Raw genomic sequence first — 20,593 nt, 5'->3', positions numbered from 1 at the left:
GGCCCTTGCTCAAGATGATAAGATATTTTATCCTTTTTGAAAAATATGACAAATCTCACCAAATTCTTGACTAATTATGTAAATGAACATCAATATTACACACACACACACACATGTATATATGTATAGTCTTTGCGTGCACGTTCCATCCCTTCTCATTTCTCAAAATTTTTTGACTCTGTCAACCTTAAACAGGAACCCCAATTAACTTTATAAAAGAAAACCTTGACTCATTTAGATCCCTTGTATATATGTGTTTGGTGATAATTCTTCCTGGTCATTATTTTGACTAACTTTGCAGAAATTTATCCCAATAATCCTATTCTCACACATATGAATGCGATTATATTAAAAGCTAAACAAGATATAGTTGAACTTTTCCCCAGAAAATTAGGGATTTTATTTAGAAATTTAGACATAAAATCTTTTGAACGAATAATGTCATTGAATTTTCTAAGATATGATGCGAGACTAACAATTGTTTCATAATGACATCTTCCAATAATGCATCCAAATATACGTCAGAATTTTTATTTTGGAACTTTTACTTTTATGGCTGATTCAACTAGTTTGAATTGATCAGTTCACTGGTAAAAAAGTTTACAAATTACAATTCTTCTCATTGATTTGTCCGCAAAGACTCTTTGGTCTACAACATATATGACTGGAAGCAAAGTCAAGATTCAGTTAGATTTTGTATCACTATCATATGCCTATATATTTCTCTATTAATTATAGTTTATCTTCTAAAGATCTCGGTAGTAAGTAACATTCAATAATAAACGAGAAAATAGACAAAATATTGTGGAGATTATAATTAACAATTGGATTGGAATATGGACCACTTTGACGTATAAATCACTTGATATTGTACAAATGCTTCGAAGTTTTCAAACAATCAATTAATTCGGAAACTGATAGCTTGAAAAGGCATCCATTTATAGGCTGGTCCAGACCCACTACAGTGCTCATGATTTTTCCATCGTTGCAAATTTTTTGTTTCACATTTGGTCTCAATGATAACTTCCATATCTAATGTGAATGCATAATGATCCAACCACTCCAATAATTTTCTTTTGTTTTTTGTTTTTGAATGATCAGTTTGGTTGATAAGAACTTCCTAGCTAGCGTCTAGATGGCCGCGAAGGACAGTACAGGTCCACACAGAAAAAAAAAGGGCATCTTCACAAAAGCCAAGCATTATTAATGCATGCTAAAACAAAAATTACACTCAGTAATTTAAAATCTACACAAAAGAAATTACTGATCAAGTGATGATCCCAGCCGGCATTGTCCATATAATTTGCTCCATGTCCTTCTCATTTCTGTTGCTAATGATGATTTCCAAAGACACTTTAAAAAAGCATGACGTTGCATGTGCGATGTTCATGTGAGCAAACATTATTCATATTATGCAATAATGTAATGTTTGTTCATTAATTATTGTATTTATATATGTCTCATGTGGATATTATTCTTCAGTTTGCTTTGTCAATAATGATGGTGGCATAAAAATGTGTCTTGCACTCGTGCATGCGCAGATGATGATGATTAATAAACATCTTTGAATCTTATAATATATGATTGAGATTTGGATTGTCATATCCATTTTTTTTCCCTTCTTCTTCACGTACTACGCATCACAATCTCATGAGTGTATATGGCCCACGAGACAAAATAATTACTGCAATTGGAAAAATTAGTAACATTGCTCTCAATAGGATGTCATCTCCTTAAACTTTAACTTCCCCAGTTTCAAAAGAAAAAGGAAAAAGAAGAACTTTACTTATTATGGAGTGAGCAATTCGGAATCAGCAGCCCATCTCCACAAAACACCTTTGTTTTCATCATGGTAACTATAGGAACACCCCTGTTTCTTTAATTATTTTTTTGTTTTCTATTAATAATATATAAAGAATTGTGTGTGTGTTATATTAAAGCAGCATCCAGTATCTTTATGTCATTTCCCAGTAATATCTAGTACCTTGTTATTATTTCTCTTATATATATATAATATCCCATGAAATTGTTTTTTAATTACACCTAACATTCTTATTCTATTTATGGTTTAGGGTACTGTATGCACTATGCATAAGATTAAGCTAATTTTAGATGTACCAGAAAAATATGCATTATTTTTCTCACATGTTTAGTTAGTTATATCTTCTGGATTCTACAAATGCATTGCATAAAATTTGAGATCAAAAGTTGCCTTATTTTTAATATTATAAGCGATAGTGTTCCAATTCTGATTCTTTTGAAGTCCTTAGCTATTGTGTTGTACATTAAAATCCTGAAAATTTATTTGATCATAATGCACCTTGGATTCTAGTCATGGAGGTGGACCTGCTTCTGCTTTCTGGAAGTGTACTAGCTTGATAATAATCGAAGCAAAAGAGTTGGAATTTCGATTATATAAAGTCCAGCAAATCTCCTCTATATGGATATGCATATCTTTGTGACATTCCAAAACGAAATCGTAAAAAGATTTTGCTGCTATATATATCTCAAACATACTTATCTCTAAAGGAGGCGTTTCACAATTCACACTCATTTTAATGACTTTACCTACTTAGGCAACTTCCACGAATTTTATGACATTTAATTTTACTTCAATGTGAAATGCCTAACTAATTATAAACGCTTGACTTCGAGGGATTCGGTGACGTAGAATATTACAGTATATTACTTCATGTTCAATTTTACAACCCTATCAAATATTGTACCAAATTGCATATAAAACACATACCATACACAATACACATACAACACATTTAACATTTAGTCTAAAAGAACTTACAAAAATTTCCATTTTATTATTTGTTGTGAATATATATTATTATGTTACCAAAAGCGCGTTTAAAATTCAAATGTTTCTTATATGATCCATTTTCATGTGTTGGGTTGTATGATGAGCTTTTTTGGACAGTAGTGGGAGTTCATATTTTCCTTCTGTTCTACGGCATCCATTGATCTTACTTAGATATGTTGGACAGTTGGAGAAGTCAATTTCTCGCCACTAAAACCAAGAGGCCTGTCAAGAATCAACCCGAATCTTTTCTAGTGGAAAATTTAAAAAAATTGGTCAAAGCATTTATATTTAATTTGAATAAATTAGTCACTTGTTTAATTTGTTTACTTTTTAAGTTATTTTTATAATGCTGAATAAAAAATTTAATTCTGATTAAAAATATAATAACAATATGAAAAATGATAATATAACTCGTTCAAGTCAAATCTATACAATTGATATAATTCAAGAAGCTAAAAGTTGCTCAAGAGTACCTCGTCCAATAGCCACAACTAGGTGTTCATTAAACCTAAGAAGTCATATTAAGTAAATTTAATTGCGTTCTGCACAGATAAAGTGTAGTTGTAAAACCAAAATTTGTGCAGGAAAAAGCAATTCTGAGGCATTCTCAATGATAACAAGAAGATATTCATGTTGGAGAATCTTTCAAATCAAATACTAAGTCTAAAGTTAAAAAATCATAAACATCAATGTGGATCTTGTATTTTATGTTAAATTTTGAATCAATTTGAAAAAGATCAAATTTTAAACAACTTTACCACACTAAGTAGATGAATATTCTCTTAGGATCTCGTTGAAGTATAATGCCCCTATAACAAGTTTGATCATCTCAAATTTTCGTATTAATTTATTATTCAATAATGTAATGTCATTTTGGAATTAAAGACTGCATAGTATCCCAAACGAAAGTTGGTCTAATTAATTAATAAACATGTAACTCGTATCTAATAATAAAGGTGGTTTTGAATTTTATGTATATTCTTAAGTTCGAACCTTGTCAATGGATAATATATAAGCACTATTAAATAGCAGGACTTGCCCAGGATTGGCGAACAGTGTAACACATACAAACAACATATTGTTGAAAAAATTGAATAATATATAAAAATATGCACATGTACATCGAAGTGACAAGAAATTGAAATGAACAAGAAGTATTCATTAGTTAACACAATTAAAATCATACTCTCAAATTCACCAGAGAAAAAAGAAAAATGAAGAATATTAAATTGATAGCCACCCAATCTTCCCTCAGCACTAACGTTTTCTTGTGAGAGAAATATTTGGCTAATATTAATTCAACTGAAAATAATCAATTGCTTATTACTTTGGCTGACCATAATCTCCAAACAAGATACACATAAACATGAAAACGTTGTTTGCCTGATGCTGTTATAAAACATTATACTGCACTGTCGTGTGGAGTTTGGTAAAAGCGAGTGTACTGTGTGTATTAGCACATTTCACTAAAAGTGAGACAATTAAAAACAGTATGTATATATATATTAACACATGTCACTAAAGAAAAGACAATTAAAAACAGTGTTGCTTGTCTTAATTAATTAGCAATACCAGAAACTTTCCCTTCGATGTATTAATGCGAGTGATCTGACTTGCACCTTTCATTAATGGATACATGCATCCCAGGGTTTAACAGTTTCATAGGGATTGTAACTTTATATATATCCATATATAAAGCTTTCATTTTTTTTCCTTTCCTCGTTATACTATCCAAGATATGTTTTTGTATCTTCGTGATTATTATAATTATCATGCCATCTCTTTGATTTGTTTCGCTAGTTACACTAAACGAGTTGTTTTGGTTCTAATCAAACATGGCGCAATCACTGCTAATTAAATGCTAACAATAATTAACCATATACATGCAAGAACTAAACTGTGAAAACGATTTTATTACGAATCAATATCATGTTGTATATGTTCTCTCTTTTTTTTTTTTTGTGCACGGATCAAGTGTGTTCTTATCCCATAATAAAAAAGTATATGGATCAGATTTGATTCCTGATGTAAAAGGATTCCTCCTCGACATTACGAGGAAGTTCCAACCCTGTGTCACCTGTTGTCCTTAAAAGGAGAATGGGGAAAAGAAAAGAAAAGCGAAATAAATGAAGGAGAGGGTTGGGAAGTGAGAACACTGGCTCTTAGCCGATGGGTTTTACCTTCAAAATTGACAGTTCAACCTATGCAGAATCTTTAGAAAGATATGGTCATGGTGAACAAAGGATATTATAAGTACTACAGCTTTTTCAATGACAACAACCTTTCTTTGGATTTACATTCACAATTGATTTCGATTCATAATATTTTTGTCTGGTTCCCCTGAGTGGTGGGGATTTCGCTTTTTTTTGTACAGATCCAATGGATGTGTTCTATCCCAAACTATACGTTTCTGACCATTAACATCTAAATAGAGATAGACTGCTTTTTTTAATATTATTTTTGACTGTGCATGATTCACTGAGGCACCACTGTTTGATTCACTAAAGAACAAAAGTTCGATTACAAATTGCAAGCCTTGGTAGATCTTGACCTGTTCACTTCAGTCACCTATAAAGTTTCCTAAATCGAAGAATATAATTGAAGCATTTGGTCCCATAGGTACGCGAGAGAGAGAGAGAGAGAGAGAGAGAGAGAGAGAGAGAGAGAGAGAGAGAGAGAGAGAGATCACAGATTAAGAGGGTGGTCCATTAGAACATCTTCTATTAGTACCCATATGTAAGTACTATATCCCCCATTATATTGCTGGCCAGCACTTTGATCATTCATGCTCATAGCTAGTTTAGTTAATGTACATCAATGTTTTTATAATCCAACTGAACCGGTTGGTCCAATTAGTTTTAAATATGAGAGTTAGTTTGCGGATTTATTTTAGTTCTAAATGTAATATCTAAATTACCTTTAGATTCTAATATAAGAGTTATGTTGATAACATGCAAAACCAATGTAAACTATTAAAAGGAAAGATACTTTAAGATAAGATGAATGCACCCGGAAGCAGAATTATTCTTATAACTGTTTTAAGTAGCTCGAACTTGGTTATCAACTAGTCAAAACTTATCCAACCTAATAAAAATCAGTCAAAACGTGAAGTTAACGTTAAGTATATATTACTTCAATTATGATTAGTTCGATCAGGGTCAAAACAGTAAATCTCAAATTATACAGCACTTTCAACCATTCCGATAGTGTATATAGCAATGAAAAATATTTCTTGATACATTTATATGATTTTTAATCTAATTAATTTTTTTTTGAAAAGTTGTAATTTGTTAATGGCAGATTCACATTTAACCATTGACTTTGCTCACAAGCTACTTTATGGCACCTCACTATGCATTACTGGGTTTATTTTTTTCCCCCCGTTGTCCTAAACAAAATGGCTTCAATTAATTAATTTCTTACTAGTATGGATAAGAATATATAATTAAAAGTAAAGCTGGGAGCACATTGTCAGGGTAATGTCGATGTTTGGTTAAAGTGACATCCAATTTGGCCCATGGCAATCATAGTGTTCAAAAAGATTAGACAATCGAATTGAGGGCTAATCATAACATTGAATTGATTGTCACCTTGCTTACCCACGAATTTGTGATAATAACTAATTAATATATTAAAGAACCCCTTCTTCGAATGTGGACAAAGCATATAAGAGCTTCCAAATTACTGCTGGTAATAAGACAATTATCAATCAACTTTCATGCAAATGTTTAAAATTTACTTAAATATGTTATTTCCAAAACCAGATGCATTTAAATACACAATCAACCTCTCAACACAAGAACGTTCATTGAATTTCTTTTTTCTTTCTCCAATACCCTCTATAATATAATCCAAGCTCAAACTCTGTCACTCTCTCTAGATATATATATATATATATATATATATATTTATGTAACGGCTCATGTCAAAAGTCGTGAAGATAAATTCTCTTTCTTTTTGTTTAAAGAAAAATTCTCTCCCTTTTTCTTTGCTTCTTCTTCTTCTTTCTTTATCCAATACCCTCTATATATAGATATATAGGGGTTCAATTTGTCAAAGTCGTGAAGAATTGTGCACGTAGAGCCGTTCCTTGTTGCCTAATGTTAGGCAAGTGGGAACCGACTTCTCACCGAATCATTTATCTTATTTTCTATGTTGTAAATCCAAGTCCCACGAAGAACCCCTTCTTCGAATGTGACAAACATATAAGAGCTCCAAATTACTGCTGGTAATAAGACAATTATCAATCAACTTTCATGCAAATGTTTAAAATTTACTTAAATATGTTATTTCCAAAACCAGATGCATTTAAATACACAATCAACCTCTCAACACAAGAACGTTCATTGAATTTCTTTTTTCTTTCTCCAATACCCTCTATAATATAATCCAAGCTCAAACTCTGTCACTCTCTCTATATTTATATATATATATATATATATATATTATATGTAACGGCTCATGTCAAAAGTCGTGAAGATAAATTCTCTTTCTTTTGTTTAAAGAAAATTCTCTCCCTTTTTCTTTGCTTCTTCTTCTTCTTCTTTCTTTATCCAATACCCTCTATATATAGATATATAGGGGTTCAATTTGTCAAAGTCGTGAAGAATTGTGCACGTAGAGCCGTTCCTTGTTGCCTAATGTTAGGCAAGTGGGAACCGACTTCTCACCGAATCATTTATCTTATTTTCTATGTTGTAAATCCAAGTCCCACGTGGGGCTTAGCTGTTACATTTACTTTAACTTGATATCAAAAATATTTAATTAGGGTGTTGATGATGTCTGAGTATTTGTCGACAGTAACACAATCATTGATTGTTTCGTGCATGATTTTGCCTCTCGGCGTAGAGAGAGTTTTGATTACCTCCGAACATGTCTCAGCTTTTGGCGAATTATTTTGTTGTTTTGCAATTAAGTACTTCGATCGTATGATATCTATTGCATTCTATAATTTTCCTTTAGTTTATCATGAACAATTATATATCAATCCTTAAAAGTCCCTGGTATATGTCTCATATAATAGGTTTCGAACATGTCTGATTCGCTAGTGTTACTAGAATAAAGTTTCACACAAGGTGCGTAATTTAATTATTCAAAATTGCCATCTTGTATATATCTTTTTAACAAATGTTGAATATTAGAACTTGAAGAGAAGTTGATGCGTGATTATTAATTAAAAGCACATTTGTCAATAAAATCTGCCATAAAAGTAAACACAATTTCATATTAATTACTCAAAGTAGTCATGTAATGTATAATTCAGCAGTAGTGTTACTAACATGGTCATATCAACTAATCTCAGGCCATGTTACCCAATTATACTATTCCTAGTTGAGACTTGACATTTTAGACAATATTAAAAGCGAACTATTTTTTCTGATATACATTTAAATATAAATTGAAATAAAACGCGATTGAACGTTGACGAACACGATTAAAATTAACAAACATACTATCAAATCTGTTCCACTAAATGTGATATACATAAAAAGAACTATTGAGTTATACGAATACGATTTATCTATGGCGAGGGGTTTTTCTTCTTCTTTTTTTGGTTAAGATTTGAATATATATGTATGTATGTATGTTTTCCACGAGTCGTTAGAAATGAACTGAGGAGTATTATGCTCCCCTGTTTTTGCTAGCTTTAATTTTGAGCAAACCATAACAAAGAAGGTGGAAGCTCAGGGTCACAGGAATGGCAGAAAATGCCAAGAGAAAGCATTATTAATGAAAGAGATAAATGAGATGAAAATGTTGGAGGGAGGAGATTTGGGGTGCAAGATGATACTTTAATGATGGATTTGCCATTTTCACAACTTTCAAAATGAGAAGTGAAAGGTGCATATCAGAGGAACCGAATAGGGCAAGAAATTAAATGATCGCTCTCTCTCTCATGGTCACATGCCTCAAGCCCCAATCCATGCACGTACGGCGATCTATATTATTGCACTATACGCCATGTACAACAATCAAAGTGACATGAGGTATGGCTCTGTGTTAGCACTGTGGAGTTGGAAATTAAAGGGTATATTTTTGTTGTTGTTTCTCTTATATCCACGTGATCTTGTGGCTTTTCTACCCTCCCTTGGTCCCCATAAAGATCTTCGATATCTTACTAGCAGTGCCCCCCACCTTTCTCTCTCTCTATTTACCCTTCTGCTGCACAAAATCCTCTCTCTCTCTCATAGACATTTTGTATTTGCCATCGTCAACAAACTTTATGTGCTGCTGAACTTGTTCCGTAAAAGGAAAACCAGATAAGAAACTCGATCACTTGACATCTCTGTTCTATTTTTATAATATATATGTCATTGTCTCGAGAGAGAGATATATATATATATATATATATAGTGTCACGAGATTGACATAAGTAATTGTGAAATTAGAGAAGGAAAGTCTGATCATATGCATGGTATTGGCACAGCTAGATTTGAGTGATGTTTAGTAAAGAAAAAGAGAAGAAAAATCAAACTCGCTGTCGTTGTTGTTTTGTCAGAATTATTGAATACTTAACCCTCCAGAAAACAACAAAAACTTAAGCTAGGAAGTCCAGATTCATTCGATGAGATCGATCCACATATGTCTTCTATCTTGTGAACACAAATTAACCTTTTGGATAATAATGATGAAGATGATGCTTATGGTTTTACTATAGCCATTATAAGGATTCCTCCGAAATATTGGACCAGTGTAAGTTCATTGTATATGTTTATTGCTCTTCATAATAATTCACTATAAATTGTCAAACTCACAATATCAGTCGTTAATGGTGCCACCTCCTATATGAATTGGTACATCTCTCTTGTATTTTCCCCAGTTGAATTTGGCTTCCACCAAAACATGTCCAGAGGATTCTAATTAGTATAAGTGGTCATATCTTAATTTTCTTTTTAAAAAGGACGAAACACAAATCTATAACATGCTATGTTTTCTCCCACATTTTCTTCCCCAAAAATATGTGTTTCTTTAGGTAGAAGAAGACCTAACTTTCACTGTTAGGGCATGTGGGAAGGTATTTTCTCACGAAACTTATAAATGCCACATGCATTCATTTGAAATCTAAGGACACGATCGAGTTAGAATATGGACAGCATAATAATGAAGTTGGCTTGGACTTATTAAGTCATTAATTTTTGTCATTTATTGGTCATGCATGGCACATGTATTTTTTTTTTTTTTTATCAAAGATCTATCTTAAAATCTTAATAGGCAAGCATTAAAATAGAGATAATTAATTAATATTGTTCTAATAATAATATTACTGATATATCAGCCATGCACTTTATATATATATATATATTATATTTATATATATATGGTGGAGGGTCTGGCCATCAGATAGCTACCCCTACCTGCGATATCTTTGGGTCAAAGATTGTTCTTTGAACAAAAACCCTTTCTTCTTAATTAGTCTAATTTATCACTCTCCCACTTCTTCCAATCAAAATATTCGTTCAAGACCTGAGGAGATCGCGTGCTTGTCTTTGCCTTCGTCTCTGTTTCATCAATTAATTCATTAAAATTTTAGCCACCCCCCTAAACCAACTATTTGGTACAGATAGATTTCTTTTGTTAGTTTTCGACATTCCTTTTTCACATTTCTTATTAGCGTTATATGTGTACGCCGTATTTATTATATAATTATATATATTACTCAAATTGCACCAACTAGATCTTCAGATGCCTCAAAAGCTAACCCTTAGCTACCTCCAAAATTGTATAATCTATTCTTAATGTTAATGATCAGTTGGATTCTCCCTTAGCTTGCGTCTGCATGGCATGGTATTATATTTTCCCCCCATATTAATGTTAATGCAGGCCATCTGTTAGTTGTTATTTATTTAGACATAAAAATGCCTCCTTATTACATTATTAATTATACGAAGTAGGCCTTGTTTAGCGGCTAGCTATGTTCATCACACACACAAAGTTGGCAAAATAAAAGTACATAGTGCAACTTGGTTAGATAGTTTAATGAGGATTTAGCCAACTAATGATAATGAACCCTCTCTACATTTTACACTTGAAAGAAGGACATATTTTTAATATATATATATATGTGATAAGATAATTTTAATTATAATAAGGAAAAATGAGTATGGTGATTTTTTAATGAAGTGGTATTGCTAGCTATATAGTGAGACAAGAAATGGGTGGGTATAATTATAGTACCAATTGGGAAGCTTGACTTTTCATTGATTACATGTTGGCATGGATGGTCACAAACAATCTGGCCAGAACGAGATCTGATTTCATGTCTCCTTCAGTTAAATTTCATTTTTCGGACATTATATGCCCTTCCTTGAATTCTAAAGCACTTGGATTCTTATCTTCTCCTTCTTCTTCTTCTTCTTCCTCCTCATCACCAACATACATACCTCCCCCTAGAAAAAAGAAAAAAAAAACCTAAATCTTATCATTAGATCTTTCTGATAATTACCTGATTTTGACCGTCCTCAAATCCTAAAATAGTAATCTGTACCTTTTTCTCAATATTAAAAATAAGGCGCACACTAGTTTCACGATTGACGATAGTTGACCAACTTTCCACATTTCTCTTCATCTAACGTTGTATTGGGAAAAACTGAGCTAACAGGGCCAAGTCTGGTGCCTTCAAATATATCCCACAGGCTACGTGACGACCCAGAAGCCATTAATTTAGCTTCGAGCGACTATGGAAATCTTTTTCGTCAGTCTCCTCTCGCTGTGTTTCATCCATCTTCCATATACGACATTATCAGCTTGATACGATCTTCGTACAGCAGCTCTGTTCCTTTCCGCATAGCCGCAAGAGGACAGGGCCACTCCACTCGCGGCCAAGCCATGGCTCCCAACGGCGTCGTCGTTGACATGTCCGCTCTCCGGCGACAAAGGCTTGGCTCCGGAATTGGCTCCGTCTTTCATGACCCTTCCGTCGGTTACTACGCCGACGTCGGAGGTGAACAGCTCTGGATTGATGTGCTCCACGCCACGCTTCAACACGGACTTGCACCGGCCTCGTGGACGGATTATCTGTACTTGACCGTCGGCGGCACCCTCTCTAACGCCGGCATCAGCGGCCAGACCTTCCGTTACGGACCGCAGATCAGCAATGTCCATGAAATGGATGTCATCACTGGTATGAACTACTCTTTAAAAAAAAAAAATTTACAAACGAAGCTGTCGCTTTCTCCGAGAATTTAATCAATTTACTACTCTCCATAATACCAACAATATTAAATTTTAATCAACTTAGTCGTATGAATGCAAATAGACTGATTTGAGATGACTGGTTAAAGTACTAAAAGACATACTTTTTTAAAACTAAAAATTTCATTTGTACTCACTCGCTCACTTTCTTCTTGGGTTCCCATATTCTGTTAAAAAGACTTTTCGTGATGATTTCGTTTTCTGGAAATTTGGTGGATGTTGCTGTGTTTCATCAGGGCCCCCCCTCTTTGAACAATTCTATATCAAGCGCCAGTTTCCACGGTCATAGCCCACCTTTGTTATATCTTATTCACTAATATTAAATTATTAAGCTATTCTATAATATATAATTGAGATCAAGCAGACTATTTAGGCTCTCAAGTCGCGTTTGGTCAACTTTTTTTTTTAAAAAAAAAAAGAAAAAAATACAAAACTGAAATACCTAAACCAAGACAAATTTTATACATGCATGCAACTAACAATATATATATATAGAGTGATGATTAATTATTAAAGCGTCTAATTTTATGATTCAGGAAAAGGAGACTTATTAGCCTGCTCGCCAGAGAAGAACCCAGAACTTTTTCATGGGGTTCTTGGAGGTTTGGGACAATTTGGGATCATAGCAAGGGCAAGAATCGCTCTTCGGCCAGCTCCAAAACGAGTACGTTATATATACATATATATGTATAAATAATATGTTATTTGCAGGAGAATTGACTGCCACTTTGTCTCCTAGCTAGCTACCCTTATTTCTTCAAACTATTCATTACGTTCATATATAACGTCAAAACTCTGTTCCTCACATTTTTCAACTCTCGTATTTATTGAAACTCTGCAATCTGTCCTTTTCCCAAAAATCACAGTGTTCCCTGGTTTTTTTTCACACTCTCATATCTCATTCACACAGTTTATTCTCCGTTTCTGCATGTCTGTACTTGCTACACGTATTTACCAAATTACGAGTTTTGAACCCACCATTGAAAATTCAACAGTATTCCGACTTTGCTTTTTTTTTTAAAAAAAAAAACGGTGGGAATAACTGAATAAACAATTTGTGTCTATAAATATATATATATATATATATATATAACATGCATGCATTATTGCATTAAGATTTAGCAGAGTCTGATGATGGAGATTTGTGTTCCGCGCGCAGGTTAAGTGGGTCAGAGTGATTTATAATGATTTCTCTCACTTCACCAGAGATCAAGAGCGATTAATCTCAATCAGTGGAGGAAAGAAGAGAGATGATAATGCGTTAGATTATTTGGAAGGGATGCTTCTGATGCACCAAGGACCCATCAATAATTGGAGATCCTCTTTCTTTCCATTATCAGACCACCCTAAAATTATTTCCCTGCTTGTTCAACACAGCGTCCTCTACTGCCTCGAAGTCGCCAAATACTATGACGAACATTCTGAACATACTGTTGACAAGGTAGGTCTGCACACACACGCACACTCAATTCATCCTATTTTAACTTTTTGTTCTCACATGCAAAGTTTAAAATCTTCTGAGAGAGAGAAATAGATAGCTAGCAATGAACACAAAGTTTAATTATCTTTCTTTGTATTTGTGTGCGTAGGAACTGCAAGAATTGCTCCAAGGATTAAGTTATGTTCCTGGATTTTACTACGAGAAAAATGTCTCGTTTGTGGGGTTCTTGAATAGAGTTCGAAGTGGAGAGCTAAAACTTCAATCACAAGGATTATGGGATGTTCCACATCCATGGTTAAACATGTTTATACCCAAATCTAGAATCCATGATTTTGATTCTGGGGTTTTTAAGGATATTATCTTCAAACGAAACATCACCAATGGACCCGTCTTAGTTTATCCCATGAACCGAAGCAAGTAAGTCCAGATTCACACTCAATTCTAAGTTTAAAATATATATATATATAATTTTCCCCTCTCAAAACAAAGAAGCCTAACAAAGGGAAAATCTTCATTGATTAATACAGGTGGAACGATAAAATGTCAGCGAGCATCCCAGAGGAGGAAGTGTTCTACACAGTGGGATTTTTGCATTCAAGTGGGTTTGAAGATTGGAAAGAATTTGATGTTCAAAATAGAGACATATTAAAGTTCTGTGAGGAAGCTGGAATTAAAGTGAAGCAATATCTTGCTCACTACACAACACAGAAAGAATGGGCAAATCATTTTGGCGCCAAATGGAGGAATTTCCAAGAAAGAAAATATCAGTTTGATCCGAGAATGATCCTATCGCCAGGACAGAGAATCTTCAACAACATTGATTGATTTGCTACAAAATCACATTCTTTTTTTCTTCCTTTTCTTTTTTTACCTTATTTATTAGTTTTCCCAAGAAAAAAGTGGTATATAGGTGTGGTACTACCGCCTCACTTTTAATTTATTGGCTAGCTAGCTGGTCGCAGGTGTATATGACCCCAGATTTCCTTAGATCAGCTTCTGTCTTTTTTAAGTTCTGTAGCTTTTGTTAATTAGAAACATTAGGGGGAGGGTGGGGTTCAAAGTCTCAAAAAAACAAAAAACTTGTAGACTATCTCATATATATATAATTTAGTGTTACATCATTAAATAACTTTTCCACTTAAAATAATCATACAATAAGTAGCAATGTCAATCAATGTCAATATATGTCTATATCATTGATAATAATATAATAATATTATCAATATAAATATATATAATACATAAAACTGTATTCCTCACGTTTTTTTGTAAAGGAGAGAAAAGTCGCTTAATTATGTCTGAATTTTCTCAAGTGAAGTGGCATGAACTTTGACATTTATTTATTTGTTGACAAATATAGTTCCAATGAATTAATTATCTGAGAGAAAATTAGAATGAAGAAAAGGATCAAACAGCTGTCTCTCTTTGTTTTCTCCGTCTTGTGTGTGTCTCTCACTTTGTCTGTCATCATATTGATCAGTAGTTTTCGAAGCATATGTACAGAAAACGATATATTAAGATTGCTATGGTGCATTCCAGCACAATACGAAAGAATCCCAATAGAACTTTGGTTATATCCATAAATTTTTTCTCCTTCTCTCTAATAATCTAATAATTTGGGGTGATCACTTTATGTTGTTAATAATACAAATGTGATGGCTAATTATAGTTATGATGTGATTAAAAATTAAATATAGCTAGTAATAATTTAGTCAAAAGAAAGCGACTGATATCCTTATAAGATAGGGGGTTTGGTTTTTGTGGATAGAAAAAAATAAAGCGAGAGACCTATTTCATTTAATTAAATCCGATAATCGAATCCAATAATATTATATCCAATAATTAATTATACAAAAAAATAAATTATGAAATAATATTTTATCATAGGCTTACTTCTATTGTTTGTTCATGTAGTCTCTGGTCCTAAAATGCAAGACCAATTTTATAGTGTAAAGTGTAAATATTAGAAGATCAATCGGTTAAAATAACCATGAGCAGCTACAATATTATAGGTCTCTTCCTCTAAACCAAATCTGCAACCTTCATTAGCATATTCGTTTTCTGCGGCTTCCTTGATCAAACTAGCAGTTACCAACGAACCGTGCATAGTACATATTACAAAATCAGTCTTATATTTAGAAATGGAGAAATACTTCATATCTGAAGGGAACATAAAATTCATCAGTATCTCCCTGATTAATCAAGCCTCTCCTTGCATGCTTAATTGGCAATGAGTGTGTATTTGTCCACTAATGATGTTGTCTTAACTTGATTTTTTATTTTATTTTCTTTTGGTTTCTTCCTTTTTGAGAGGGCAAGCCTAGCAATAATTGACGATATCCTAGGTTAACAACAATTATGTATAATTGTGTCTACAGCTTGGGATCTTCATAGCTGTATTCCATGAATCAATCATCGTAGGTTGCTAGATAGATATGATAACGCCAAATGACCTCAAATACTATAATCATTTTTTTAATTTAAAGCCTAGATCTTTTTTCTTACTTAATTATATATAAAATCACGCTGCTTTCTTAGGACAATATAAAAGAAATCAGTTTATAGTCCCTTAATCAATCGACGGTGCAACCATTGGGGAGAAGCTATAGCTAGTGATAGTTTATATATTGGTGGGTCAGATTTCAAACTCTATTTTAAGAAGGAAAAAAAAATACTAGGCACATTTCTTTATTAACTTTTCTTCATGCTAGGGAATTTAAAAAATATTCATGTTGATTATAGATATTATTTTATAGTTTCAAAAAAGTTCAAGTTGTCTTGCCATAGTATTTATCTGGACTTCAGATTAACTTTTATGAGAAAATAATAGCCAATAGTCAATAATCTATATATTAATAATAATTGAATATCCTAAAAATAAAAATTCTTCTATAAAAAATTTATTAGAAACAATTATTATTACTACTACTACTTCTTAAAATTAAAATTATTCTTCATAAAATTGAAACATGATTTTTTAAGATCGCAATAATATACTAATATTTAGAGGCATGGTTAAGCTAGTAATTGTAAGAAACATTTATGACAACCCTAACCCATTTGAATAATCTTTTTCATTAACATAACTATTTGTTAAATTACAAATAAATAAACAAATAAAATTATTTATGTTCAAAGACGTTTTTGGTGATAAGAGAATTCTATTCTAAAATAAATTAAGGACGAGGAAGCTAGCTAGCTAGCTTGCCTTTGTCCAATTATAAGAACCAACCACATATATTTCTTTTATCAAACTAACATATATTAAAAGTGTTGGAATCACTTTAGCCAACCCTAAAAAGAAAAAGAAAAAGAATGTGTTGGTTTGAAACATTCAGGGTTTCAGACATAAATATGCATAGACCCACGAGGGCCTTCGTTGTCACAACTTAAAAGCAAACTTGCTCTTTTACTCCTCAAAAGTTTGCCCATTTAGCTGTCCATCTTTCTTTTGTTATAAGAACAATTAATTTAAACTCTTAAATTTATCCTTAATTATCAATTTAGCCTTTGAATTTTGACTCAATGCATGCATAATTTATTGTGCTAAAAAAATTATAGGGATTGAATTATATATATTGAGATAAAAAAAATTATAAGAAATGATCTGTTGAACTAATTGAGAACAATTTTTAGGGATTAATTTTATTTGTCCCAAAAATATCACATTGTCTGGTTTTTCTTTAATTTGGGTGTTTTTATTATTTGTTAATGGCCTTTTGTTTTTCAAATTTAATATCTGGTTATCACTGTTAATAAGATTCGATGATAAAGGTGGTACGATCTATCGGCTTTTGCCCCCATAAAGTGACACTTTTTTTCACTTTTTGTTATTTATTAAATAAGATTTGTTCATTTATTAACTAAAGTAATGCGCTTTACGGCCTAAACAGGACCCAAAAGCACCTTATTTTATTACGCTTGCCCCTTGCATAATACTTCATTCATTTACACATTTAAATTAAGTAGATTTATTTTTTTAGCACACACAGAAAATGTAAAAATTAATTATATTATTATGGTAATTCATAAATAATACAGTTTGATATTAAATTTTTAGTTTTTTTTACATTGATATTGATAATTACGCATTTTGTAATATTTATTGTTTGGAGGAAAAAACTTTCATGAAGTTGCTTATATGTTATTCCTCTGGTCCTATTTATAAGTTACTTTCAACATATTTCATACAAACAAAAAAAAACACCTTAAAATGCATTAACTCTCCATTAAAATATAACAATTTTTCAATTTTACCTGTATTTAATATATATACTTTTTAAAAAAGATAACTATTTATACTATAATAAATAAAGGACAAAATAGTACATTCACATTGAAAATTTAATGAAATGACTTATAAATAAGATTAAAAAGCCTTCTCTCTCTACCCTATAAATAGCACAAAAGGAGTATATCTATACATTATCACGTGTTTTTCTTTGTTTCAGATGTGATTGAAAAAATTGATATAATGAATATAAGAAACTTGATATAAGTATTATCCTTATTTGGATTGAGTGTTTTTAATAAGTTAGACTCTTATATGGTCAAGTTTCAAATAAAATTAACTTTCAAACAGGTTTTCCCCCAACAAAAAGGCCTTTTATATTTCTGGATAATTAATTTTAAGATCTCATGTTTAAACCGTCACATACATTTCACAAAGTCCAACAACTAATTAATAATTAATTAATGTGATAATTAAGAGTTAATTAATGTGATAATATTAGATAAACCAGGTTTTGTAACACTTAATTCCTGCTTGCAGGCAATCAGGAGACAGAGAAAGTGATGAGAAGAACCACAATCATTTTTGTTGACTTTTTTGTCCTTTTATTTTTCTTTTTTTAACAAACACTTTAAGAATTGATGTCTTGTTGGTGTGGAAAATCCAAGACAAGATCTCAACATTCACACACTCTGAATTATACTAATGTTGACGATTTTTCATTCATTTGGTAAAAAATAAGAATACTAATAAAAACACATGTATCCCATCTGGGATAGAATCTAATCATCACATAGATTTTTCCTAACCCTGACTTTCTTACTTTTTCTACTTTGCCGCAATTACTTGAATAATTTAAAATATATATATATAAAAAAGGACATCTGTATCTTTTAATGATTACCTTGATCTTTTGTTCTCTTATTAAGAGATCTATTAATATTTACTTTTAATTTCCTCTCCTGATCCACTATAAATGGAGAATTACCTAATCTCATGGAATTTGAATAGTTAATGCCGGTCACATTCTTTGGGATCAAACTTTATTGTTGCTTCATGCTATCTTCAGACATAAATATAAAAGCTAAATAAGAAATTTATTTTGATCATAAATATAAGACATCAATCCATTTTGTTCCCCAAATTCATAATGTTTTGCTTAAAATGTTCTTGTTGATGATACCTATTAAGGAGCTCCAAATTAAATAATAGTTCTAATATAACATATTTGATATAAATAACTAAAGTAAATTATTTTTTTAAAATATTTGTAAATTAGTTATCTTTGCTTTATATCCAGAGTCAGTGTGTTAACACTTTTCACGTGAGTCAAAAACCCTTTTTTTTTTTTTTTGGTTTTTCCTTTTTACATTAGTTATAGCTAGATAACTAACATAAAAAATGATCAGTCTAAGTGGGTTAACTTGTTAGCATCTTTGTATTCTCATTTCAGCCAACTTCTGTCATCTCCTCATAATAGGAAAAGATAGGTCACTGTTTTAAAAATAATAATAATAATAAAATTCAACTTTAATTCTGAAAATAAGTTTTCTACACTTAATTATTTTAATTTCTTTTCTGAATCTAAACAAAGTAATTAATATGTTTTTATAGAAAGGACATGAGGAAGTAATTTTTTAAAATATTTTTTATGTCCGTTTTACTTCAAAAAATCAGACCATCAAGATTTGATTTGAATTAGCAAATTGCATTGGGGGTCTTAGATCACCCAATGTTGGAAATAAGATTATTAAAAAGGTTAGTCTGGCTGGTAAATTTGTTTAAAAGGGCGATGTTGAAAGAAAAGAGTCAATATGCGTTTTAGTGTGCTTATCCTATCTCACACACCTACCAATACCAGAGCACCACAATCTTACCAGCATCGGTTTGAGTTTTGCCTTGAGATAATTACAATCAGACCTCAAAAAAAGGATCTAATTATCTTAAAATCTATTGACAAATGAAAAATAAGTAATAGTAAGTTTTAGAGTACAGAATGATAAGAGGTTTGGCCTCGTCATTTGTTATTAAGACTTTTTGATAATTAAATTTTTTTCTTCAGACCTATTGGTAATTCTCTCTTTTACCTTTCTATAGTACTCCTCCAGTTCTAAATATAAAACTCCTTTTATAGTATAAATTACACTACAAAAGAGATTTTATATTTAGGACCGAAAGAATACATTATTAGGATTTTTCTTTTTTTTAAAAACACTCTGCATTAGCTTCGGAAAATATTATTTTATGAATAATATATAAGCTTATGTGCACTTGTTTACATTTGTCTCACTGTTTTTCAGTTAAAAGACAATAAATGTATCTCTTAAATAAAAATTATATGTTATCAAGATTTGATAAATATGATGTTGAAAATAAAAACAACTATACTTAAAACTGTTGTTTATCCTTTTTACGACGACAAGCATCTTTTTACCGACGGACTATCTCGTCCGATGTCGTTAAAGGCGAAACTGGAAGTCCAAGGTGATTGATAGTATTTTTCAAATTTTTTAACAACAAAGAAGTTTTCTGAAAATGTGCTTATAAATAGTTATAATATGCAAGCACTTAAAATAAGCAGTTCCAAATAACTACTTACAAATTTTAAGTCAATCACTTGAAAATCTGTCATGAATAACATCCTATGTGTTGCGAGTATTAAAAAGGGGAGCTCAGTTTTGACTTAAGTGAGAATAGTTTGCGATCACGCGGTAATAGTCCTAGGTTCATTGTTACCATCAGACATGGACTCCGTACAACAACAGAGACAAAGTGGGCCGACATTTCCCATCCTGTTTTTTTTTTTTTTGGGTACAGATTTCCCATCCTGTTGTTCTCCCTGACACATCTCTCTCCCCCCCCCCCCAAAAAAAAAGATCTCTCTAAAATAAATAGCATTGCCATTACAGCATCATAG

General features: G+C 31.8%; 1 protein-coding gene across 1 annotated transcript; it reads left to right on the top strand.

Annotated features, from left to right (window-relative positions):
* Window positions 1-10,907: 10,907 nt before the first annotated feature.
* LOC114711349 (cytokinin dehydrogenase 3) lies at window positions 10,908-14,487 on the top strand. Its single transcript, XM_028895742.1, has 6 exons — window positions 10,908-10,916; window positions 11,351-11,933; window positions 12,541-12,668; window positions 13,164-13,445; window positions 13,594-13,862; window positions 13,973-14,487. The coding sequence occupies exons 1-6, from the start codon at window positions 10,908-10,910 to the stop codon at window positions 14,268-14,270; spliced, it is 1,569 nt and encodes a 522-aa protein (XP_028751575.1). The 3' UTR covers window positions 14,271-14,487.
* Window positions 14,488-20,593: the final 6,106 nt, after the last annotated feature.

This window comes from Neltuma alba, unplaced genomic scaffold (assembly GCF_004799145.2).
Source record: "Neltuma alba isolate B1F8T4 unplaced genomic scaffold, ASM479914v2 tig00011289_pilon, whole genome shotgun sequence".
Lineage (NCBI taxonomy): Eukaryota > Viridiplantae > Streptophyta > Magnoliopsida > Fabales > Fabaceae > Neltuma > Neltuma alba.
Note: the sequence above shows the minus strand (reverse complement) of the source record. Positions and strands in the feature narration are given on the sequence as shown.